The sequence below is a fragment of the Lepus europaeus genome, chromosome X (assembly GCF_033115175.1).
Source record: "Lepus europaeus isolate LE1 chromosome X, mLepTim1.pri, whole genome shotgun sequence".
NCBI classification, from domain to species: domain Eukaryota; kingdom Metazoa; phylum Chordata; class Mammalia; order Lagomorpha; family Leporidae; genus Lepus; species Lepus europaeus.
The window spans coordinates 118,365,342-118,390,628 of record NC_084850.1 but is presented as its reverse complement, the minus strand read 5'-3'; the positions used below and the strand labels follow the sequence as shown (position 1 = coordinate 118,390,628).

General features: G+C 43.9%; 2 protein-coding genes across 2 annotated transcripts; both read left to right on the top strand.

Moving 5' to 3' along the window:
- Positions 1-11,234: 11,234 nt before the first annotated feature.
- Positions 11,235-12,206, top strand: MAGEB3 (MAGE family member B3). The gene has a single exon (XM_062183132.1). It carries the CDS (start codon positions 11,235-11,237, stop codon positions 12,204-12,206), a length of 972 nt encoding a protein of 323 aa, XP_062039116.1.
- An 11,364-nt stretch (positions 12,207-23,570) lies between these two features.
- Positions 23,571-24,608, top strand: LOC133753459 (melanoma-associated antigen B4-like). Its single transcript, XM_062184095.1, has one exon. It carries the CDS (start codon positions 23,571-23,573, stop codon positions 24,606-24,608), a length of 1,038 nt encoding a protein of 345 aa, XP_062040079.1.
- The last annotated feature ends 679 nt before the right edge of the window (positions 24,609-25,287 follow it).

Genomic DNA, 25,287 nt, shown 5'->3' with positions numbered 1-25,287 from the left:
ACGTGACGTGACATGTGGGGCGACGTAACGTAACGACGTGGCGTGACGTGACGTGACGTGTGGGGCAACGTAACATAACGGCGTGGCGTGCCGTGCCGTGCCGTGCCGTGCCGTGCGGAGCGGAGCAGAGGCAACAAACCGGGACGAGCCGAGTGGTGCATCGGGCAGAGGAGACGTTTTTGGCACTTCTTTATAAGTGAGTAAACCAGCATAGAAGTTACGTGAGGTTCTAGATCTGGCTGTGGCAAAGGAAAAAGCACATAAGTACTTTTTAAAAAGTCGTATTCTCCGCCTATCCTGGGCACCCTACATGAACTTTAGCTTCCCTAGGTCATAGCGCTCATAGTATAGTGACCCCTTTTCTGAAAGGTTAGCAGAAGGGAAACTGGTCAAGAGTTAGTAGGGATGTAGCACTCCAAAGGAAATTTTTAAGACTGGTTCATCTTATTTATATTATTTCTAATAAACTGTTTTTATTAATACAGATAATGGATTTCATGTAGTTAGTAGATACAGTTCTGTGTAATGCTATTTCCCTTACTCTCCCTTCCTTCCTTCCTATTTTAATTTTAGAAATAACATTTTAAATTTATAGTCACAGGCATAACATTGAACTAAATAAAGGGTTCAACAAGTTAAAATTAGAAAGACCACTGTTAAGAAAGAGTATATACAGGGGCTATAAAAATAATCAAATAACAAGTTGTCAATTTCACTCATATATATTAAATTATTTTTGGAATTTATTCCACAAATCAGAGAAAATATGGAATATTATTTTTGGGGTCTGCCATATTTCACTAAGCATAATGGTCCCCAATTGCATCCATTTCGTGGCCAAAGACAGGCTTTCAAATTTTTTGGCTGAATACTACCCATAATGTATATCTACAACATTTTCTTTATCTAGTCATCAGTTGGTGGACATCTAGGTTGATTCCATATGTCAGCTATTGTGAATTGAGCTGATATTAACATTGGGGTACAGGTAATTCTTTCATATGCTGATTTCATTTCCATTCGGTATATTCCCAGGAGTGGGATGGCTGGGTCATATGGTAGGTCTATGTATAAATTTCTGAGTAATTGCTATACTGTCTACATAACAGTTATACCAGTTTACATCCCTACCAACAGAGTATAAGGGTAACTTTTTTCCACACATCTTTGCCAGCATTTGTTATTTTTTGATTTTTGGATGATAGCGATTCTGCAGGGGTGAGGAGAAACCCATTTTGGTTTTTATTTGCATTTCCCTGATGGTTAGTGATCCTAAGCATTTTTTCATGTATCTGTGGGCCATTTATATTTCATTCTTCGAAAAATGACTGTTCGTGTCCTTTACCCATTGCTTAACTGGGTTGTTTGCATTGTTGTCATTGAGTTTGTTGAGCTCCTTATACATTCTGGATATTAATTGCTTATCACATGCATAGTTAGAAAAAGTTTTCTCCTGTTCTGTTGGTTACCTCTTCACTTTGTTGAATGGTTGCTTGGTAGTGCAGAAGATGCTTAGCCTGATGTAATCCCATTTGTCTGTATTTTATTGCATGAACTTCTAGAGTCTTACCCAGGAAGTTTTTTGCCTAGTCAAATTTCTTGCACTATTTATTATATGTTTTCCTCTAAATAGTAGATGGTTTCAGGTCCTAAGTTTAAATCCTTGATCCATTGTGAGTTAATTTTTATATAAGGTATAAGGTAAGGGGTCTTATTTCATCCTGTTACATGTGGAAAGGCAAATTTCTCAACACCATTTGTTGAAGTCTGTTCTTTATCCAGGGAGTGATTTTAGCTCATTTGTCAAAGATTAGTTGGTTATAGATACATGAATTAATTTCTGCAGTTTCTATTCTGTTCCATTGGTCCACAGGTCTGTTTTTGTGCAAGTACCCAGTCTGTTCTTATTCTAACAGTCCTGTGGTATGTCTTGAAATCTGGTATTGTGGTCCCTCCAGCTTTATTTTTATTGTTCAAGATTGCTTTGGATATTTGGGACTTCATGTGTTTTCATATGAGTTTTAAGATTTTTTTCGGGGCTGGCACTGTGGCGCAGTGGGTTAAAGCCCTGGCCTGAAGCGCCAGCATCCCATATGGGCGCTGGTTCTAGTCCTGGCTGCTCCTCTTCCAATCCACCTCTCTGCTATGGCCTGGGAAAGCAGTGGAAGATGGCCCAAGTGCTTGGGCCCCTGCACCCGTGTAGGAGACCCAGAAGAAGCTCCTGGCTCCTGGCTTCAGATCAGCGCAGCTCCGGCCATTGCAGCCATCTGGGGAGTGAACCAGCGGATGGAAGACCTCTCTCTCTGTCTCTACTCTCTCTGTAACTCTCTTTCAAATAAATAAAGTAAATATTTAAAAAAGGATTTGTTTTCTAGATCTGAGAAGAATGTGGTGTTTTGATTGGGATCATATTGAATCTGTAAATTAGTTTGGATAGTATGGACATTTTTATTATATTAATTCTTTCAATCCATGAATATGAAAGATTGTACCATTTTTGTGTGTCATCTTCTATTCTTAATGTTTTGTAATTTTCACTGTAGATATCTTTCACATCCCTGCTTAAATTTATCCCAAGGTTTTTTATGTAGCTAGTGTGAATGGGGCTGATCTTACAATTTCTTTCTCAGCTATAGTGTTATTAGTGTATATGCATGCTATTGATGTATTTGTTGATTTTGTATCCTGCAGTTTTGCCAGATTCTCTATGTATTCTGATAGTCTCTTAGTGGAAGCTTTTAGTTCACCTATATATAGGCTCATCTCATCTGCAAACGGGGATAATTTGACTTCCTCCCTACCAATTTGTATCCATTTGATTTCTTTTTCTTGCCTAATGGCTCTAGCTAAAACTTCCAGAACTATATTGAATAGAAGTCGTCAGAGTGAGCATCCTTGTCTGGTTCCAGATCTTAGTGAAAGTGCTTTCAGCTTTTCCCTATTCTGTATGATGCTGGCTTTGGGCTTGTCATATATTGCCTTGATTGTGTTGAGGTATGTTCCTTCTATACCCAGTTTTTAAAAAGATTTTTATTGAAAATGATGTTGTATTTATCAAATGCTTTCTCTTGATCTCTTGATATAATAACAGGTTTTTATCTTCACTTGGTTAATATGATGTATCACATTTATTGATGTGCATATGTTGAAACATCCCTGTATCCCTGGGATAAATCTCTGTTGGTCCAGGTGGATGATCACTTTGATGTGTTGCTGCATTTGACTAGGTAGTATTGGCCCCTCTCAAATTTTTATTACTTCTTCCCTCTTACTAATTTTGGGTTTGATTTGATCCTATTTTTCTGAGTCCTTGAGACTCATTGTTAGATCATCTGTTTGTTACCTTTCCAATTTTTTTGATGTAGGTACTGATTGCTATAAATTTTCCTCTTAAGACTGTTTTTGCCATATTCCACAAGTTTTGACATGTTGTATTGACATTTTCATTCATTTCAAGGAATGTTTTGATAGCCCTTCTGATTTATTGTACGAATCACTGTTCATTCAGGAGCATGTTGTTCAGTCTCCGTGTGTTTGCATATTTTCAAGGTTTCTTAAATTGTTAATTTCCAGCTTTATTCCACTGTGGTCAGAATGGATACTTGGGATAATTTCAATTTTTTAATTTGTTGAACTTTTTTTATGTCCTAATATATGATCTATCCTAGAGAATTTTCCGTGCACTGGTGAAAGGAATGAATATTCTGTAGCTGTGGAATGAAATGTTCTGTAGATAGCAATAGATCCATTTGGTTGATAGTGTAGATTAGCTCTGTTTTTCTTTGTTGGATTTTGTCTGGCTAATGTGTTCATTGATGAAAGTAGGGTGTTGAAGTCCCCAAGTATTACTGTATTTAATTGTATGCCTCTCTTTAGATCCATTGACATTTGTTTTAAATAGCCAGATATCCTAACATTAGGTATATATACACTTATTATAGCCACATTTTCCCTGTTGTATTGATCCTTTAATCATTACATAATAACTTTGTCTCTTTTAACAGTTTTTTTTTCTTAAAAAGGCTACAATTTCTTAAATTTTCTTAAAAAGGGCTACAATTTGAATCCCAGCTGCTCTACTTCTGATCCAGCTCCCTGCTGATGTGCCTGGGAAAGCAGCTGAGGATGGCCCAAGTGCTTGGGCCTCTACATTACGTGGGAGACCCACAAGAAGCTCCTAGCTCCAGCCTGGCCCAGCCCTAGACACTGAAGTCATTTAGGGAATGAAACAGAAGATAGAGGATGGATCTCTCTCTGTCTCTCCCTCCCCCCTTATCCTGTGAATGTGCCTTTCAAATAAAAATAATAAATCTTTAAAAAATTAAAAACAGTGGCCAATAAACAAAAAAAAGTATTTTTTTCTATATGAAAATAGCTACTTATGCTTATTTCTAATTTCCAGTTGCATGGATTATCTTTTTCCATCCTTTCACTTCCAATCTCTGTTTATCTTTTTTGGTGAAGTGTGTTTCTTGTAGGTAGCATATAGATAGGTTTTGTTTTTTAATCCATTCATCCAGTCTGTATCTTTTAATTGGAGAATTTAGTCCATTTACATTCAATAATTAATGACTTGGTCCTGCCTTTTTTCCAGAAATATTCCTATTGTTTGTTTTGGATCTCCTTTGTGCTTTTACTAGGAGGTTTTCTGCCTTAATATTCTTTCATAATGCAGATTTTCTTTCTCTGTTTCTGTGTTGTACCTCCTTAAGTATAATTTGTAAGGCAGGTCAAGTGGTGACAAATTCGTTCAGTTTTTGCCTGTCTTGGAAGGTCTTTATTTCATCTTCATTTGTAAATGAGAGCTTCACTGAGTAATGTATTCTGAGTTGATAGTTTTCTTTTGGGATTTGGACTATATCTCTCTTTTCTCCCCCCAGCCTATAAGGTTTCTCTTGAGAAATTTGTTGTCAGTCTAATTAGAGACCCTTTAAAGATAATCTGGCATTTCTCTCTTGTACATTTTAGGATCTTGACTTTCTACTTTTGAAAGTTTGACTGTAATGTATCATGGAGAAGATATTTTCTTATCATGTCTGTATTTGGATGTCCATATCTTTATCCAGATTGGGGAAATTTTCTACTGTTATTTCACTGAATAAATTTTCTAAGTCATTCTTTTTTCCATACTTTCAGGAACTCCTAGGACTCATATATTTGGTCATTTGATGATACTTCAGAGATTCTGACCATTATTTTTAGTTTTTCTAGTTTTTTCTTCTTCTTCTTTTAAAGACTTGTTTCCTGGCTCAGTTATTCTTTCTTCTACCTCACTGAGTCTGTTACTAAGGCTTTCCACTGTATTTTTTATTTGACATATTCTTCATTTCTAATATGTCTGTTAAATTTTTTAAAAGCATTTTAAGGAGGGCCCAGATCAAGCTGGGAGGAGCACATTATGTCTTCTTTTTGTTTGTGCTGTACTTGAAGATTTATGTTTTTTAATTAGTACTTTTAATGTACATTTCTTTTAATAGGTTATTTCATTTCAGTATCTGCATTTATGAATAGCTTAAATTGCACATTTATGTTTTCCATATATAAATATAAATGTTTTTATAGAAATTTAAGGTATATGGCATGTGTTATTATATGTATAGTGAAATGATTACTATAGGTAAGCAGTTTAATATATAGTTATCGTTTTTGTCATAAAACATATAAAATTCCTGTTAGAAAATGTCTAGTATACCATACAGTGTTATGAACTATGGTCCTCTTTCTGTACATTAGATTTATAGACTTATTGAGCCTACATAACTACAATTTGGCAAACTTTGACCTACATCTCTGCATTCTCGCCCATGCCTCCCTCTGGTAACCATTGTTTCATTCTCTGTTTCTCTTTCTTCAAGCAGGCTTTTCTTTCCTCTAAGTTCTGTTCATTTTATTTTATTTTTAACTGATACATGAAAATTTTACATATTTATAGTCCCATTTTATTTTTTAAGATTTGTTTATTAAAAGGTAAACCAACAGGAGAGAGGGAGAGACAGAGAGTAATCATCTGTCTGCTAACAAATGGCAGCAACTGCCAGGGATGGACCAGGCCAAAGCCAGGATTCAGGAACTCTGTTTGAATCTCCCATGTGGGTGGCAGGGACTCACACTTTTGGGCTATCCTTTTCTAACTGTTCATGTGCATTAGCAGAGAGCTGGATTGGAAATGGAGCAGCCAGAATTCAAAGTGCACCCCTCCCCAAAAATTAAAAAAAAAAACTTTTATAGTGATTTATTTATTTTGAAAGTCAGAGCTAGAAAAATCAAGATCCATCTTCCATCTGTTGTTTCACTTCCAGATGGCCACAATGGACAGTGTTGGGCCAAGCCAAAGCAAGGAGCCAGGAGCTTCATTTGGGTCTCCTATGTGGGTGACAGAAGCTCAATACTTGGCCCATCTTCCTTTGCTTTCCCCAGGCCATTATCAGGGAGCTATAGTGAAAGTGGAGCAGTTGGGACACAAACTGGTACCCATATGAGATGCCAGCGTTGGAGGCCATGGCTTCATCTGCTACCCCACTGTGCCAGCTCCTAAATTTTTTTGAAGCAGTTTTCAATTATTGAGGCCAGAATTAAGATGCAGTGGGTTGGCCGGCGCCGTGGCTTAACAGGCTAATCCTCCACCTTGCAGTGCCGTCACACCAGGTTCTAGTCCCGGTTGGGGCACTGGATTCTGTCCCGGTTGCCCCTCTTCCAGGCCAGCTCTCTGCTATGGCCCAGGAAGGCAGTGGAGGATGGCCCAAGTCCTTGGGCCCTGCACCCGCATGAGAGACCAGGAGAAGCACCTGGCTCCTGCCTTCGGATCAGCGAGATGTGCCGGCCGCAGCAGCCATTGGAGGGTGAACCAATGGCAAAAAGGAAGACCTTTCTCTCTGTCTCTCTCTCTCACTATCCACTCTGCCTGTCAAAAAATAAAAAAAAAGATGCAGTGGGTTAAGTCACCTGTGACACTGGTGTCCCATATGGATACCAGTTCCTATCCCAGTTGCTCCACTTTGGATCTAGCTCCCTGGTAATGCACCTGAGAAAACAGCAGAAGCTGTCCCACAAACTTGGACCCCTGCTACACACATGGGAGACTCACGTGGAATTCCAGGCTCCTGGCTTCAGTCTGGCCAAGCCCTGGCCATGGCCATTAAGGCCATTTGGGGAGTGAACCAGAGGATGCAAAATCTCAATCTCTCTCTCTCTCTCTCTCTCTCTCTCTCTCTCTCTCTCTGTGTGTGTGTGTGTCTTTCTGTCTTTCTTTGTAAATTGCCTTTATAATCAATACATATTTTTAAAATTATCAATTCTTTGTTTTCTAATTTCCTCTAGTCCTTCTTGTTGTAAAATTAAAGGTTATCCACTTGGTTTATTTAGATTATCCAAGAATGTAGAAGAACTTCAATCCTAATATTTTAGGATTTTCATACTAAGATTTTCATACTTACTCTCTTGTTTTTTCTTCAATAATTAAATGAGTATCAGCAATTTGAAAGATTTATGTTAGTAATGAAAGATATATGTTAGTATTTTGAAGGTTTCCTCCTCCTTCCAAAATAATCAAAACCCTGTCGATTTTAGAGTCTAGGAGCAGCTATCTTATAAAACTAAGTGATTAAATACTCTCTGACCTAAACAACAGATGAGGAAAGGAGGTAGTTCAGATTAAAGCAATCAAGTGTAAATGCCCTGAGATAAAACAGTTTGGAGCCTTAAGGAACTGCAAGTTCCTTAGTGGGAGGTAATATAAGCAAGGCTTCAGAGTGTGATGGCTGAGATTGTGAGAGTGGTGAACAAGGGTCAGACCTTCAGATGGTACTTCTGAGAGGACAGATCAAACCTGGAGTGGTAAATTTTTCCTAACATTTGCTTTGGGATTGTAGGAAAACCAGAGAGAATCTCCACCCGGGCTAAGTGTGGAAAGTGTCTTATGCACCTGTTCCATTATGATGAAACACAGAAGTCACATAAGAGATTAACATTGGCTATTGCAAAGGATAGGATGGGCATTATGGCACAGTGGTTAAGATGGTGCTTGGAACACCCACGTCCCATATCAGAGTGCCTGGATTCGAGTCCTGTCTGTGATCCTAATCCCAGATTCATGCTAATGTACATTAATGGGAAGCAAAAGCTAGTTGGCTCAAGTAGTTGGGTTCCTACCACCCACATGGGAAACCTAGGATTGAGTTACAAGCTTCTGCCTGGCTCAGCTCAGGTGGTCACAGGCATTTGGGGAGACACCAGAGAATAGGACATCACCCGCTCTCTTTTTTTCTGTCTCTTCTTTCCCTATTCTTGCTCTCTTTCCCTTTCAAGCAAATAAAATAAGCAAAAATGCTTGAGAAACATCATACTTTAAAGAGGGATAGAGCAACATCATTTTTCTCTGCCAATCCAGACATGTTTGGGGCCCCTGCCTTCTGTTGCAGTTTCCTCATCTCACATCAGACCTAGGATGTGTACCTGCACCATTTGAAGTAGGGGCAACTCCCAGGAAGCCTTTAATCCAAGAGACAGTAGCAAAAATGAGAACTCCCTAATGAATTAGTATTGAAGAAACAAAATAGAGGGAGTAATTTAGAAACCTGACCAAACACACTCTCAATCTTAGAATTCCCCAAGCAGGACAGGCAGACTGGGCATCCTCCCTTCAAAGTTCTCAGAGAAGTGAGAAACTTGGCCTAAGGAAGGTAGACCTCAGTTCAGTAGAGGGAGGATCCCAAGGTCTGGTAATTATCAAGATGAAGACCTTGAATGAGGAATAGGGAACCAGGGGAGTGATGGCCCACAGAAACCTGACTCAGCTGTCAGCCCTTGCAAGAGTCCAGTATTCCTCATCTAGGCTCACCCTAACTTCCACCTGGGAAGTATCAGGACAGAGAGGACCTTGACCTGAGCAGAGTTATGTCAGGGGCAGTGGAGTTCAAGGACTATCCAGAAGTATGCTGAGGTTCTTGAGTGAGGAAAGAAGAGATCAGTAAACTCACAAATAAATTGACTTTACAGAGCCTTGTCTGTGTTCTTAACCCTGAGAGGCTCCAGGCAGAGCTTAACTCTAAGATATCCTCATTTCCACCAGGAGTACCTAAGGAAAGGCGGGACATTGTCTTACGGCAGCCTCAGGTCTTCCAAGTGAGGAGTCTTGATCTGAACTGAAGTCAAGGTAAGGACCACTAGTGATAATAAGAGGACCTGTCCCCCAAACAGAGGGCCAACAACATCCCCAATCCTGTTTCTAGGACTGTGAGGCCTCAGGAAATGTTCATCATTTGTAGTATACCTAGACTTCTGCACTAGGGACTGAGGGCAGTGATTCGTTTGGGGACTGGTGGACTTGGGTCACCATAGGGGGGAATCACAGGCTCCACAGAAACCATCCGCTGTTTTGAGGCACCAGACACGGTCACCAGCCTGAGGACCCCTCACTTCTGACTGGAAGGTCTCAGGGAGGGGAATAATGTGCCTTGGCCCTGTTATGGAGAGAGAGTTGTCTTGGCTTGAGTAGGCAGCAGGTGAGTGCTGTCAAGAGGTCCTCTCCTCTATAAAGGGAAGCTCTTTGAGCCCCACCCCTGCTGTCAGCCATGAGACTGGGACCTATATTTCCTCTCTAGGGATTTGAGGATGGGCGAGCTTTGTGTGGAGGCTGGTGACCTCGGGTCAATGCAGGAAGGAGCTTCAGGCTCTGCTAGATGTCAGGGTAAGCACATAGGGACCACTGACCCTGTAGTCCACCTCTGCTGTCAGCCCTCAGAGGCCCAGGCAGCCATGATGAGATGTGACTCATCATCACTTCTGCTTGGAAGGCGAGGATCATAGGGTGAATGAGAGGTGGAGTGTCCTGTTGGCCAAGGGTGAGTTCCAGTACCATCTGGAGTCAAGATGAGGACTTTGAGTAGGTACTGAGGAGAACATTCCACTCTTATAACCAAAAGGTTTCTGTTAAGCTTCACACTGCGAGGAGACCCCGAGAGGCCCCAGGAGGCTGTCAGGCTTAATTCTGCCTGAAAGTCTCAGGAAGGAGAGGGCATTGGTCTAAGAGAGTAGATCCAATTCAGCAAGTGGAGGTAACATAGGTCCTCAATGGACTCCAAATGAAGGCTCTGAGTGCTGATGAGGTACTCTTACCCCAGTAGAGGTAGCAACACATACTATACTCCCTTCTGTGGGATTCCAGGCAAAGGCAGGGGCCCCTGACTTCCGTGAATGGAGCCCAGTTCTGAGGCTCTAAGACTCAGGTTATTGGGGGGAGGTATCCCAAGTGCTACTAGAGTTAAGTTTGGAGACTTGAGTGAGGACTAAGGAGAACATCAACTCTAATAAGTGAGGTCCCATAAATTCTACCTCTTCTCTTATTCATAAGGAAACCCAGAATAACTGTAAGGGCAAGGTGGCCCCTTTCTTCCTGAAGAGTTCCAAGAATGTTGGCCTAATTGTATGCCTGAATCCTGCAGAAGGAAGACAGACCACAGTCTTTACGTAAAAGGAGTCAGGGTGAGGATCCTTAATGAGAACTGAAGATAATATTCACCCTCACAAAAGAGGAGTCTCCCCAACTACTACTTATAGCCATAAGAGTGCAAGCCTGGAAGTCAGGTGTATGTGAACACTCCTTTCCTCTTGGTAATATTACTTTTGTCTGAGGGGAGGGGCATCAGGTCAACAGTGACAAATGCCCCAGCTCCTGAGTATAGCTTTGGTGAGGGCCCTGAATGAGAACTCAGGACTCCAGTAAGCACATGACAGAGAAGGCTTCCACAGAGCACTTGGCATTGAATATCCTCCTGGAAGTGGTAGTGGGCTGAGGTACCCCGTTACATCCTAATAGGAAGCCCCAAAGAGCTAAGGATGTTGATTGGAGATGTCAAATTTAGTGCAGCACAGGAGAGGGGGCCCCAGGAGTAGATACAGTGGCCCTGAATATGAACTGGGAGGACTCCCCTACCCCAAGGCAGAAGGAATTCTACAATGTGTAGATCTGCCTCCTTTGCTCTCAGCCCCAGGACACACTAGCCAGACTGACAGGTTGTAGCCTAAGGCACACTTTAATGTTTCCACAGGGTTCTTAGAGGACAGGCTTATCAGAACTAGAGCTGTACTTTCACAGAAACCTGCAGACGCCTTCTTAAAGCCAAGGTGGCCTCTCCCTGCTGAAAGTGGCCTCACCCTCTCATCCTGTCGCCTCCAGGTGCCTGTACCTCCTGCTTTCCTGCCTACTTTCCAGCCTGCTGTCTCTGACTACAGCCATCATGCCTCGGGGGCAGAAAAATAAGCTTCAAGCTCATGAGAGAAGCCGCCAGGCCAAAGGTGAGACTCAGGGCCTCCAGAGTGCTGAGGCTCCTGCAGCCAAGAAACAGCTACGCCCTTCCTCATCTTCTCCTCAGTTTAGAGTTACTACTCAGAGAAAGTCTGCTGCTGTGTCACGTGGTGCTCTCAAGGGGCGTCAGAGAGCCCTACCCACCACAGCGTCTGTAGATGCTTCTTGCACAAGATCATCCACAAGAGCCAACCGCAAAACCAAGAGAAAGCAAAGTTCTTCCCAGGCCCCAGTCTCCACTGTGGAGTCTCCCAGAGGCCCTCTAACCAAGATGGCAGGTACATTGGTACAATTCCTAATGTACATGTCCAAAAGTAAAAAGCCTATTATGAAAGCGGATATGCTGAAGATTATCCCTAAAAACTACAAAAAACACTTCCTTGAGATTCTCAGAAGAGCTGCTTTCAACATAGAAGTGGTTTTTGGTGTTGACCTAAAGGAAGTTGATTCTACCAAGCGATCCTATGTTCTCGTCAGCAAAATGAATCTTCCCAACAATGGGATAGTGAATCGTGGCAGGGGTTTTCCCAAAACTGGTCTGCTGATGAATCTCTTGGGTGTGATCTTCACAAAGGGCAACTGTGCCACTGAGGAGAAGATATGGGAATTCCTGAATAAGATGAAGGTCTATGCTGGGAAGAGACACTTCATATTTGGGGAGCCCAGGAAGCTCATCACCCAAGATTTCGTGAAGCTTAAATACCTCGAGTACCGCCAGGTGCCCAACAGTTATCCTGCACGCTATGAATTCCTTTGGGGTCCCAGAGCCCATGCTGAAACCAGCAAGATGAGAGTCCTGGAGTTTTTGGCCAAGATCCAGGACACAGCACCCAGTGCCTTCCCAGCCTTGTATGAAGAGGCATTGAGAGATGAAGAAGAGAGAGCTGAAGCCAGAGATATTTAGTGATAGCAAATGGAATGTACCGGGGCCGTGTTCAGCTCCTCCCACACCTAATGAAGTTGAGGCGAATTCTTCACTTTGTAGTTAAAGAGAGCAGTCACTGTTCCAAACAGTAGAGGTCTTGATGTAACCTGAGGGAACACAGTGTCTAATTCTTGTGTGTTCCTGTTCTATTTGGGTAATTTGGAGGTTTATCATATTTTCTTGGTATTTTTCAGAGGTTCCTTTTATTCAATATTATAATCTAAGTTTATGCATTGTATAAGTCATGTTCATTTATCAAGTTTAAAAGTTAGAGTTTTAAGAAAACTTCATCTTTTTAGTGATCTGCTGCAATATAACAGAATTGAAACAAGCATTTCCTTGAAAATATGAAAAATCAGCAGTAAAATAAATGGAATTGAGAAAGAAAAAGCATCAGATACTCAGTATTTTGTTTCCTAAACTCCTTTACTCTGTTTTATAAAATTAAAAGATAAATCAATGTACCTGGCTTATTCGATAGTATAGAATTAAATCACAGTAAATTAAAACCCATGCTCACAGGTTTATTTATTCCCCCAAACCAGTTGTGCATCTGCTCTTGGAGATCTTCACAGGAGGCCTGAGAAAAAAGACCTAGCAACAGACCATAAAATTATAAGGCTGAGAGGTAGCTATCACATAAGGAAAATGATGGTATCTACTCTTAAGACCAAAAGGACAAATGAAAAGAAGGGTTAGGAAGGGTGGGAGGTGGTTTCAGATGACAGCAGTCAAATGTAAATCACTTGTTCAAGGCATTCTTAGGCCTTAGAGAGATACAAGTCCCTCTGTGGGAGGTAATGTAAGGGAGGCTACATGGTGGGCTGACTGTGGGAGTGGCCCTCAGATGGTGCATCTCAGAGTGGAGAGACCAAGTTTGGCATGCGAAATTATTCCTAACATTTGCTTTGGGGTTGTAGGAAAACCAGAGAGAATTTCCACCTGGGCCAGGGGTAGAAAGTATCTTGTGTTGTTTTCCCAGTGCAAGTAGACACAGTGCACACACTGGGTATTCTAGGCATATCATCTTCAGGGAGTTCTTGAAAAACAAGATGACACCCTCAAGGAAGGTATGATGCTCAGAAACCACTGCGCTTTCATTCTTTGACCTGGGTTGAGGGATCCAGAAGCTTTTCTATCAAAAGGTAATTTGATTAGCTTATATTGGGTATAATTTAACACACTGCAGGCAAGGTGGATTTGGGGTTATGGTTAAATGAATGAAAATGAAAATGGTTTAGATGGAAGGTGAGGAGAGAAATTTTGGGCCCTTGAAAGACATTTTAGAAATTTGGGTTACAGGGCCAGCGCCGTGGCTTAACAGGCTAATCCTCCACCTTGCGGCACCGGCATGCTGGGTTCTAGTCCCAGTTGGGGTGCCGGATTCTATCCCGGTTGCCCCTCTTCCAGGCCAGCTCTCTGCTATGGCCCGGGAAGGCAGTGGAGGATGGCCCAAGTGCTTGGGCCCTGCACCCCATGGGAGACCAGGAGAAGCACCTGGCTCCTGGCTTCGGATCAGCACGATGCGCTGGCTGCAGCGGCCATTGGAGGGTGAACCAATGGCAAAAAGGAAGACCTTTCTCTCTGTCTCTCTCTCTCTCACTATCCACTCTGCCTGTCAAAAAAAATGTAAAAAAAAAAAAAAGAAATTTGGGTTACAGCAACTCAGAGAGTGCATATCACACTGATATTGCATGATTTACCAAGCAATGGGAAAGTATTACGGAATTGACTTTCCTTGCTAAAGTAACATTTTGACAGTTTTCTTTGTGCTAGCTCCCAGCTTGAAAAATAAATCCCAGATTGTAATGTCAGAGGATAAATTAATTAATATAGACTGGGTTGTTTTAAACATGCCATATATATATATGTGTGTGTGTGTGTGTGTGTGTGTGTGTATTCTGATATATATTCCACCTTTCCTGCATGAAAGGGTTTTTTAAATCCACTTCACAAGTAGAAATCCTGAAACTCAGTGTGTGGTAATGTGCTCCATTTCACATGACCGGCAAGTGATAAGGCTGGGACAGACCTCTGGTCTGAATTAGTATAAAGCCCATGCCATTCTGTGCCTACCAACCAGGGGCTGACTTTGTGTCCCTGGATTCACCATTCATTTCACTATTCCGAAATGTGTCTCAGGTGATAAAAAAGAAGGACTTCAGGTACAATCTACAGGATTGGGTTGCATAACCAGATCAGTAGAAATACGAAAATGATTGAGAGGTAAGTTAAAGGGAAAAGGTCATAATATTTGATGACAGTATGATCAGTGACACATGCAAAATCAGATAACCTCAAATGATCATGATCTCACATTTTGTCTTTGGGGACAACCCCTTGCTTTGAAAAACTTAAAAGTGCTTCAACCCTAAATAAGAGGTTGAATTTGGTAAAAAGAATAAATGGATCAGCATGTTCTTCATGTGACAGTACATCTGTCCTTGGACCCCTGCCTTGCATTATATCTTCCTCATCTTATATAACTACTGGGTTAGAAACCCATTCTCTGCAAAGTTTCTCATGGGGAAACTGGTCAAAATTTTTTAGAGATGTGACATTTTCTAGAAAATTTTTAATCAAAGGGCAATAGCTAAGATGAAGACCTCTATTTAAGAGAACTAAAGTGAGCAACATGCCAGAAAGACTTGCTAGCCTGAGCATCTCCACTCATTTACCATAAGGAGGATGACCTCAGTTCAGTACAGAGAAGAGTCTCAGTTTCTGACACATATCAACCTTAGGGCATTGAAGGAGGAATGAGGGAAGCATCCCCCTGAGAGCAGTGTGGCTCATGGACTCCCAACCCTGCTGTCATGTCAGCCTACAGAGTTCTCAAACAGCATTGACACAATGTGGCTAACTCTGATTTCTGCTTTGGAGATAGGAGGGTGAAGACATTGGTCTGAGGCTGGCTGTCTCAAGTTCATAAGAGGGAGGATTTCCAAGGTGTGCTGAGAAAGGTGAGGACCCTGAGGTACACAAGAACCATCAACTGCTTGTAAGCGGGAGCCATATAGATTCCTCCCTGTTATCAGCCCTGAGAGATTCAGGCATAAATGTGAGGTGCAGGTACCCTCATACCCTTCTCAGGAGTAACAGAGAGCTGAGGATCTTTGTGCATGTGTGTGTGTGTGTGTGTGTGGGCAGGGATGGGGATTGTGGTCCTAGCATAGTAGAGGGAAATGTATTAGTCCTGCCTATAGGTCAGATTTAGGATCCTGAGTGAGGACACTTAGTGTGACAATCCATAAGGCTGTCTGTCCCAGCTGACACTCTTGGGAGACTGGTTAGTTGTGACCAGATAAAATTACCCTCACTTCCTCCTATTTGATCTTAGGGAAGATCTTTTATGAGGACAGGTGTTTGGATTAAAAAAAAAAGGGGGGGGGGGAGTCCTAGGCTCTATTAGAAGTCAAATCAAGAAAACCAAGTGAGAACTAAGGGGAAATCACCAATCTGAAAAAAGGAGAAAACAGAGTTCAGGCACTTTGACTCAGCCTTTAAATTCCCGGAGTAAGATTTGAAGCTGCCACCCATCACTTGTTTTTAATCTAACTTTTTTTCTTACTGCAGTTTTAAGTACACAACAGAATTAAGCAGAAAGTACAGAGTTCCCATGTATGTTCTGTCTCCACAGACCCACAGATTTCCTTGTGTCTACACCCACCACCAGAGTGCTGTTTGCTGCAATGAATGAAACTACACTGACACTTCACTATCACTCAAAGTTCATTGTCTACATTAGGATTTTCTTGGGTTTTTACATTCTGTGGGTTTTGATTAACATGTAATAACATGTATATACCATTACAGAATCACAGAATCCTGTCATTGTCCTAAAAGTCCTCTGTAAAATTGAAAATTGATGTATATATGTTACCTGGATAGGCTTAGCTTTTTCAGGAATATGGGAGAAATTAATAATTTGATTTTTATATGTACTTTAATTGCCCAAATATTAATTGAACAGCTGTTCTTTGGAAGACTTCTGACTAGTACTGGAGAACTTAAGTAGATCCAATCTCTGCCAATAGAATTTTAGAGTCTAAGAGCAACTGTCTTATAAAGAAGATTGTCAGGGAGTTATGATGATCCGAAATCAAGGTCATAGAGGAGAGAAGAAGGAAGGGTTGTTCCAGATGAGAAATCTAGTATAAACTTCCTGAGGCAAAGTCATTTGCAACTTTGGGCAGCTAAATCCTTAGATGGTATGTAGTTTTAAGTTAGCTGCATTGTGGCTAGTGAGTCAAGGTGAAGGCTGAGCAGGGGCCACACATTGAGATGGTGGGTCTCAGAGTTGAGAAATCAAGCTCAGAATGAAAAATTTCCCCTAACGTTTACTTTGGAATTGTGGCCAAACTAGAGGGGATTTCCAGCTAGGGCAGAGATGTAAAGTGTCCTGTGCTCTTGTCCCAGTGCAAGTGAACACAGTGGACCAGTTAGATATTTAATGCACAGTGTCTCTAGAGAGTTTCTGGAAAATAAGAGTGATACTCTTTTGGGTTTGTAAATTGAGAAGCCACTGAGCCAGTACTCTTTTTATTAAAAAATAAAAATAAATAAATAAAAAGGGCCGGCACTGTGGCATAGCGGGTAAAACTGCCACCTGCAGTGCCGGCATCCCATATGGGCGCTGGTTCAAGTCCTGGCTCCTCCACTTCTGATTCAGCTCTCTGCTGTGGCCTGGGAAAGCAGTAGAAGATGGCCCATGCACTCGCGTGGGAAACCAGGAAGAAGCTCCAGGCTCCTGACTTCAGATTGGTGCAGCTCTAGCCATTGTGGCCATTTGGGGAGTGAATCAGCAGATGGAAGACATCTTTCTCTGCCTCTGCCTCTGCCTCTCTCCAACTCTGCCTTTCAAAGAAATAAATAAATCTTTAAAAAAGAAAAACCAGTATTATTTGAGAGGTGCAGAGAGACAGAGATAGAGATTGATCTTCCAATCATTGATCACTCTCCAAATGCCCTCAACAGCCAGGGATAGGACAGGCTGAAACCAGAAGACTGGAACTCAATACAGGTCTCCTACGTGGATGGCAGGGAGCCCAAGTACTTGAGCCATTGCCTGTTGCTTCCTAGAGTGTACATTAGCAGGAAGCTGGACCAGAAACAGAGCCAGGACTTGAACCAGGAACCCTAATATGGTATGTGGGCATTCTGAATAGCAACTTATGTGCTGCACCAAACATCCACCCTAGACTGGTACTGCCTTGGGTGATATTCTTCTTAAAGCTCTGGATGAGCCCTGTGTTTTAGAATGGTTGTCTCCACAGTTTTTATTCATAAGGGACCTCATCCTAGATTAAAGGCTTCTGAGAAAACTTTACATCTCTGAAAAAAAACTTAACCATTTACTCAGCAAACCTTACAAAAAAGGTCTCCCTGTCTGACAAGTGATGTGATGCTGGGAAACTATATCACAAGGCCGGGAGCCCAGGGTAGATGTTTTGTTGTCAGAAGGAAAAACACACTGATCTATTCCTTCTCTTTGCCAACCAAAGGATAAGTCCTTAAAGATTTTCTACAGAAAAGGGTGGAGTCAGATGATTTTGTGATCCCAGTCTTTTGAGGCTACCTGATTTTGCACATGTACATGATCATATTGTCACTATTATCTCTGTCCTCTCAATTACTTTGGTATTCTTGTTGCTCTGATTATGTATTCCAATCCAGAAGACATGGCACAGAATACTCATTTGAGGGAAGTAAAAGAAAATGAATAAAGCAGCTCATGGTCAGCCTTGGTCTTGGAAGAGTGGAAAATCATGGGGTCTTGAGTGAGTGACATCAGAAGTCTTGTCCCAGCCCTGTTACTCTCTAATTATGTGAACTTGGAAACATTACCAAACTCTGTGGGCCTCTGGCTCTGCATATGTCAAGCAGGTTTGATACACTCTTTTAGTACTCGTGGAATGTGGTTAATGTGTGCAACGCACCTGGCACAGTACATGGAGTGCACTGAGACTCATAAACAATGTTTGTTATTACTATGAGTATTTTGACCAGAGAAGATACCATTTACCCTATCAAATTCTTTTTTTAATCCAGCAAGTTGCATACAACACTTCAGGAAATGGAACAGCAAATCAGTTCCAAGTGTAACTAACAAACTCTAATTTTCCCTGTTAAGTAATATTTTGGGGTGAGTGTTGTACAGTGGGTTGAACCACCAGTTGGGATGCCTGCATCCCATGTTGGAGTGCAGGGTCAGTGCAGAAAGGCTTCCCAGGCTCTGATAGACATAAATATGAGGCCCATGAATTAGGGAGGGGACATATAATGTCCTATCCTTGTCTATCAGTCACTTCTAGTCCCAAACAGATTATGATCACATGATGATTCCCCTGATCTCTACCTTGGAATTCTCAGAAAGGCAAGACCTTGATGTGAGAGGAGCAGGTTCAGATAAAGAGGGTGGAATTACAGGGCTTCTTACTTGTCAACATGATAGCACGAATGTAGAATAAGGGTAGCACCCACACCAAAGAGGAGGCCCCACATAGTCCTTTTTGCTGTCAGCCCTAGAATACGCTAGAGAGAAGTGTCAGATTTCTGTTGGAAGACTCTCAGGGAGGTGAAGGCCTCAGTCAGATGGGGGCTACCTCAGTTTTGCACAGGGAGGAGACAGGCCGTGACAAGAATCAGTGTGAGGACTCCTGTGTTTTATAAGGGACCTCCAAAGTCAGATGGGATCGCATAGAACCTTTCCTTCGTTTTGAGGCACCAGACACAGTCACCAGGCTAAGGGACCCTTCATTTCTGTCTGGAAGGTCTCAGGGAAGGGGAGTACCGGGGTCTGATGTGTTCTAACCCCAGTTATGGAGAGAGAGTTGGGTTGAACCAGAGGCAAGGGGAGGATCCTGAGGGCTGCCGAGAGACCCTCTTGCCGACAACAGGGAGGCTCATAGAGCCCCGCCCCTGCTCTCAGGCTTCGAGGCTCAGGCCCCAGATTTCACTGCTCAGAAGAGGGCCTTGTGTGGAGCCTGGCAGACTCAGATCTGGTAGAAGGCAGAGTCACAGGCTCCACAAGATGTCAAGGTGAATACCTAGGGACCACCAATTTCGGAAGATCGGAGTTCCCTAGTAACCGACCCTAGCGACCAGTCCGGAAGTCCCAGGCAGCCGAAGACGGATGTGGGTTAACCTCACTTCCGCTTGGAAGGCAGAAGACGAGGACTGTCGTGGGTGAGCCCTGGTATCAGGTTGGTGGAGAGTGAATTCTGAGGACTCGCCTGGAGCCACGGTGAGGACCCTGATGGGTGCTGAAGGAACTATCCCACACCCATAACAAAGCGGGTCTCATAAAGTCCCTCCGCGGGTCATCGCTGGGAGTTCTTAGGCCAAAGCTATGACTGAGGGGCTTGTCATTTCCGCTTGGAGATTCCCGGGAGGGGAAGGCTTCATGTCTAGCCTGGCAGGCTTGAGTCAGTAGAGAGAACGGTCTCAGGACCCACTAGATATAAAAGTGAGCCCCTAGGAACCACTGACTCCAGAAGACTCGGGTACCCTATCGCCTCGCCCTCTGCTGCCAGCCTTAAGAGACCCCTGGCAGCCATAACTGGGCATGGCTCACCGTCACTTCGGCTTGGAAGACGGAAGTGAAGGACTGGCGTGTGAGAGGTCTGGCATCTGGGGGTTGAGAGTGAATTCTGAAACAGATCTGGAGTCCCAGTGAGGAAACTGAATATGTGCTTATGGGATTATCCCACAACCATAACAAAGCGGGGCGGGGGGGCCGCTTCTGCCGCAGGCGTTGTGACGCAGTGAGTAAAGCTGTTTGTGACGCCTAAAGCCGGCGTCCCATAGGATCTCTGGCTCAAGTCCCGGCTGCTCGCTGCTTCACTTCTGCTCCAGTGCCCTTATAATGTGCCTGGAAAAGCTGCAGAAGATGGCCCAAGGACTTAGACCCCTGCCACTCACATGGGAGAGTTAGATGAAGCTTCAAGCTTCTTGCTTTGGCCTGGCTCAGCCCTGGTCCCTGCGGCCATTCGGGGAATGAACCAGAATATGGAAGCTGGATCTCTCGCAGGTGCACACACACGCACATTCTCACTTTCTCTCTGACCCCTCTGTCTGTAGATCTACCTTTCAAATAAATAAAGTAAATCCTTATAAAGGAGGGAAGGCTCACAAAGTCCCTCCACTGTAGTCATCCCTGGGAGTTCTCAGGCCAAAGCTATGATTGACGAGCCTGTCGTGTCCACTTGGAGGGCCTCAGGAGGGGGGTGCTTTATAGTCTGATGGGTTGGGGTCAGTAGAGAGATGGGTCTCAGGCTCCACTAGATGTCAAAGTGAGCACCAACTACAAAAGACTGGGGTCCCTTATCGCCTGCACCCTGCTGCCAGCCTTCAGAGATGCTGGACAGCCATGACCCTCACTTCTGCTTGGAAGCTTATGGCCCTCATGTGAGAGGACTGGCATAAGGTCCGCAGAGAATGAATTCTGAGGACTTCTCTGGAGTCAAGGACATGTCCCTGAATGTGTGTCGATGGGACTATCCCATACCCATAACAGAAGAGGCATCACAAAGTCCCACCCCTGTGGTCATCTCTGGGAGTTCTGACTGAGGAGCCTGGCATTTCCACTTGGAGGATCTCAGGAGGGGAGGGCCATCATTTAAAGGGAAAAAGCCCTATTAACAGAGGGAGGAGTCTTGAGTAAAGGAGTGAAGGTTAATGAACAGACCTTTCCTCTAAATAGGCAGCCACATGGGGCAGTGCTACTCTTTCAGATCTGGGAGACCCCAGACAGAGTAGCCAGATTTCAAGCACTCTGACTTAACCTGTAGTTACTCAGGAAGAAGAGGGCTTTAGCCTGAGTTTGTGGGCTCAGGTCAGCAGAGGAAGGGGTCCTAAAACCTCCAAGGAAGTGGAGGAATTACGGACTCCAGAACAGTGTAGTTTAGGAGTCCACCCCAGATGCAGCTTACTGTTAACTCAGGTTCAAGGAGTATGAGGACATTTGACTGGCGCTCTCTGGACAACAGAGGATAGAGTCCCCAAAAGGGTCCAGAGTCAAGATAAATAGTCTTAATGAGGAAATGGAGGTTACTCACTACACAATAAAGAGAGCTGCACCTGATACCACCCCAGGAGACCCACATCAGAGCTAGCAGGCTCAGGTGCCCCCTGACTTCTGCCTTCATGGTCTTCAGCAGATGAGGGCCTTGGTTTAAGGGATATCTGCCCTAAGTCCAGCAGATAGAAAAATCTCACCTAGCCATGACAGATGTCAGAGTACAAATCCTGTGTGAGGATTTGTTCCAGAACAAGGGAAACACACAAGGTCTTTCTTCTGTGTTCAGCCCTGAGATGCCAAGGTTAGAGTTCTCAGGCTAAGGTGTGCCCCCTCACTTCCTCCAAGGTTTTCTCAGGGACACAAGGGCTTTGGTTTAATGGGAGAGCCCACATTCAGCATATGGTGGAGGCCCAGTGACCAACAGGAGTCAAGGTAGTGATACTGAGTATGAAGGGGCCCCTTGCAGAAAGTAGTGACACATCTTATCCTACCATAAGACCTGGAAGGTCTGGGCATGGTAATCTTACTAGTCTCATTCATTTATTCCTACAGAGTCTAAGACAGCTGAGGAACGTCATCAAGGGGGCAACCTCAGGTTACGAGATGGAGGATTCCCAGGTGGTTCTAGGAGTCAAGGAGAGGACCCTGAGAACTTAGGAAACCACCCATGCTATAACTATGAGGCCAACACAGAATCCCTTCCTGATTGTTAACCTTGGGAGATCACAGGCAGCTGTGGCTAGATGAGAAAATTTCATTTCTTCCTAAGGACTTGTAGGGAGTTAGGGACCTTAGTGTCAGTGAACAGGCATTATCTAGATCAAGACAAGGAGGACATTGAGGGAAGATTGAAATGAACATATACCCATTGGTGTCCACCAAGTCCTATTTCCTTTCAGCCCTGGGAAACTCCAGGCAGAGGTAGCCAGTTGTATCACCCTCTCATGCCCAGCCCTGGGGTCTCAAAGATGTGAGGGCCTTGGTTTGAGACTAGGAGACTCAGGTAGACTGAGGAAGAAGCTGAAGTCTTGCCTTAGTAAAGCATTGAAGAGACCAACAACTCCAGAACAGTGGCATCCTATAAAGGGCAGAGGTGACTGGATGTGACTCGGGCTTTCTTCATCTTTGGGCTATCAGCTTGAGCAAAGTGAGAATCTTATTCTGATACAGCAGCCCTCAAGTCAGTAGAGGGAGGATTTCTGGATTGTGCTAGGACTCACAGAAAGAATCCTGGGGAATTGGGGGAATTCTCACCCCATTTCATCATGAGTCCCAGAGAGTTGCTGTGTGTCAGCCATGGGAGGCCCCAGGCATAGAAGTCAGCTAGAAATGTCCCTCTTCAGTAATAACAGGGAACTGAGGGTCTTGGTCTGATGAGTCAGCAAGGGGAAAAATTTAAGCCCTCCCAGGAGTCAAACTAAAAGACACACATAGGGCCTCAACCTGCCAGCCACACTTTCAGTCTCTGGAGAATATGGGCAATGTGGCCAGTTACAGCTGTTCTTACCTTATCCATCAGGTGTTGGGTGGAGTGTGGGCCTTACTATGAGATGTTCTCAAGTCTAGAAGTGGGGTTGGGGGGCCCTCAGGCCCTCCCAGAGGTCAGAGAACAGACCATGAGTGAAGACTGAAGGAACTGCTCCCCCAAACCTCCAGGTCCCTACCCAGACAGAGCAACAAAGAGATTAGCCATATCCCTCCACTCAGCCCCTGAAGGCCCAAAGCAGAGATGTGAGGCTACGATTCTCTCTCATTTCTTTGTATCAGGTCTAAGGGAAGTGTGAACCTTGGTCTGAAAATGTAGCAACTGTCAGCAGAAGTGTGAGGGGCAGGGCCTTAAACGTAAAGACAATATGAGGACTTTGTGGAGGCTTGAAGGCCAAGGAGCGCAGGACAGAGAGGTCCCACCTGCAAAAGTAGTTAGCAGAGGCAAGCTTCATTTCCTTCCCATGGGTTCCAGGGAGTTTTGAGCTGTCAGCTTCACAGCAGCACTGGAAACAATAGACAGGATAAGCCTGTGTATGAACTGAAAGGACCCAGTCGTTCTGTCAGCCCCAGCCACTACTGACAGGCTGTAGCCCAAAACATACTAAAACTTCCCCCCCCACTGGGTTTCCAGGGGCCAGGTTGACCCAGAACAAGAGGCCAATGGTCCTAGAGCCATGCTGTCAAGAAAGCCTGCAGAGGCGGTTTGCTAAATGCCAAAGCGGTCTCTCTCTCTGCTGAAAGTCCCCACAGAATCTCATCCTCCCTCCCCCAGGTGTCTGCATCACCTGCTTTCCTGCTCATACGTCTGCCTGCTGTCCCTGACCACAGCCATCATGCCTCGGGGTCAGAAGAGCAAGCTCCGTGCCCGTGAGAGACGCCGCCAGGCCCGAAGTGGAACCCAGGAGCTCAAGGGCGCTCAGGCCACCGCAGCAGAGGAAGCAAAGTCATCTTCCTCGTCCTCTTCTGTTGTGGGGGGTACTCCGCCAAGTTCCCCTGCTTCTGGCTTCCCCCAGGAGTCTCAGAGGGCCCCACCCGCCACCGTTGCTGGGGCAGGTGTTTCCTTCAAAATATCTGATAAAGGTGCCAAGAGCCAAGGTGAGGAAAGAGAAAATCCTCTCCAGGCCTCAGCCTCCAGTGAGGGCTCAGGTAAAGATCCCATAAATAGGAAGGCAGGAATGCTGATGCAGTTCCTCCTGGAGAAGTATAGAAAGAAGGAGCCCATTATGAAGGCAGAAATGCTCAAGGTGGTCAACAGAAGGTACCAGGAGCACTTCCCGGAGATCCTTAGGAAAGCCTCTGAGCGCCTGGAGTTGGTCTTTGGCCTTGATCTGAAGGAAGTCAACCCCAGCAATAATTCCTATGCCGTTGTCAGTAAGTTAGAGCTCAATGATGATGGGAGCCAGAGCACTTGCTGGGGCTTCCCCAGGAACGGGCTTCTGATGCCCCTCCTGGCTGTGATTTTCTTAAATAACAACTGTGCCCCAGAGGAGAAGATCTGGGAATTCCTGAATATTTTGGGGGTGTATGATGGGAGGAAGCACTTAATCTTTGGAGAGCCCCGAAAGCTCATTACCCAAGATCTGGTGCAGGAAGAATATCTGGAGTATCAGCAGGTGCCCAACAGTGATCCTCCTTGCTACCAATTTCTGTGGGGCCCTAGAGCTTATGTTGAAACCAGCAAGATGAAAGTTCTGGAGTTTTTGGCCAAGGTCAATGATACCGTCCCTACTGCCTTCCCACTCCATTATGAGGAGGCTTTGAGAGATGAAGAAGGGAGAGGCCAAGCTAGAGCTGCAGCCAGGTCTGGCACTATGGCCATAGCCAGTGGAAGTTCTAGGGCTAGCCCCAGCTCCTCTGGCCGCCGCCTGTGAGGTCTGAGGCAGATTCTTCACTTTGTTTTGGGGGAAGGCTGCCCACCTTTTTAAGTATTGGGAGGCTGAAATGGGGCTAGATAGATCATAATAAGATTTTTGTGTTCTTGTTGTACATTAGTACCTTTCAAATGTTCTTTTAATATAATCCTTATGTAGTTTCAGTATCTACATTTATGAGTGACATGTAACAAAATTTTTGCTGTATAAGTCTTCATAGTAATGATTTTGGTATTCTGTAATACATTTTCAAAATCCTTCAGTCTTTTTTCAATTTCAGAGAAAGAAAACATGGCTTTGGAATGGGGGTTTTCTTGGAAATGTGTGAAAGAACCTCACAAAATGTAGTTGAGGTGTTAAAATAAAGCAAAGCAAAACACAGTCAACTCTTAGTTTGTCTTATTAGCTTTTATCTTTCTTCTTGTGAAATCCAAAGATATTTATCTGGTTGCTATTAACCAATTCGAGACTGCAGATAAAATTAAACGGTAGTAAATTACATTCCTTCCTTAGTGACTTAACTTCCATCATTAATTGAATATCTGCTCTTTGGAAGGCTCTGTGTTCACAGTGATGATATGATAACAAACAACTTTCCCCTGCCTGTAGACTTTTAGAGACTAAAATCAGTTATTGCATAATGAAGATGGTGTGATGTGTGCCAACATGTACAAATAAA

What these genes read in the sequence shown, in the direction of transcription:
- LOC133753459 (XM_062184095.1), top strand. Translation starts at nt 23,571, where the DNA reads ATGCCTCGGGGTCAGAAGAGCAAGCTCCGTGCCCGTGAGAGACGCCGC.
- MAGEB3 (XM_062183132.1), top strand. Translation starts at nt 11,235, where the DNA reads ATGCCTCGGGGGCAGAAAAATAAGCTTCAAGCTCATGAGAGAAGCCGC.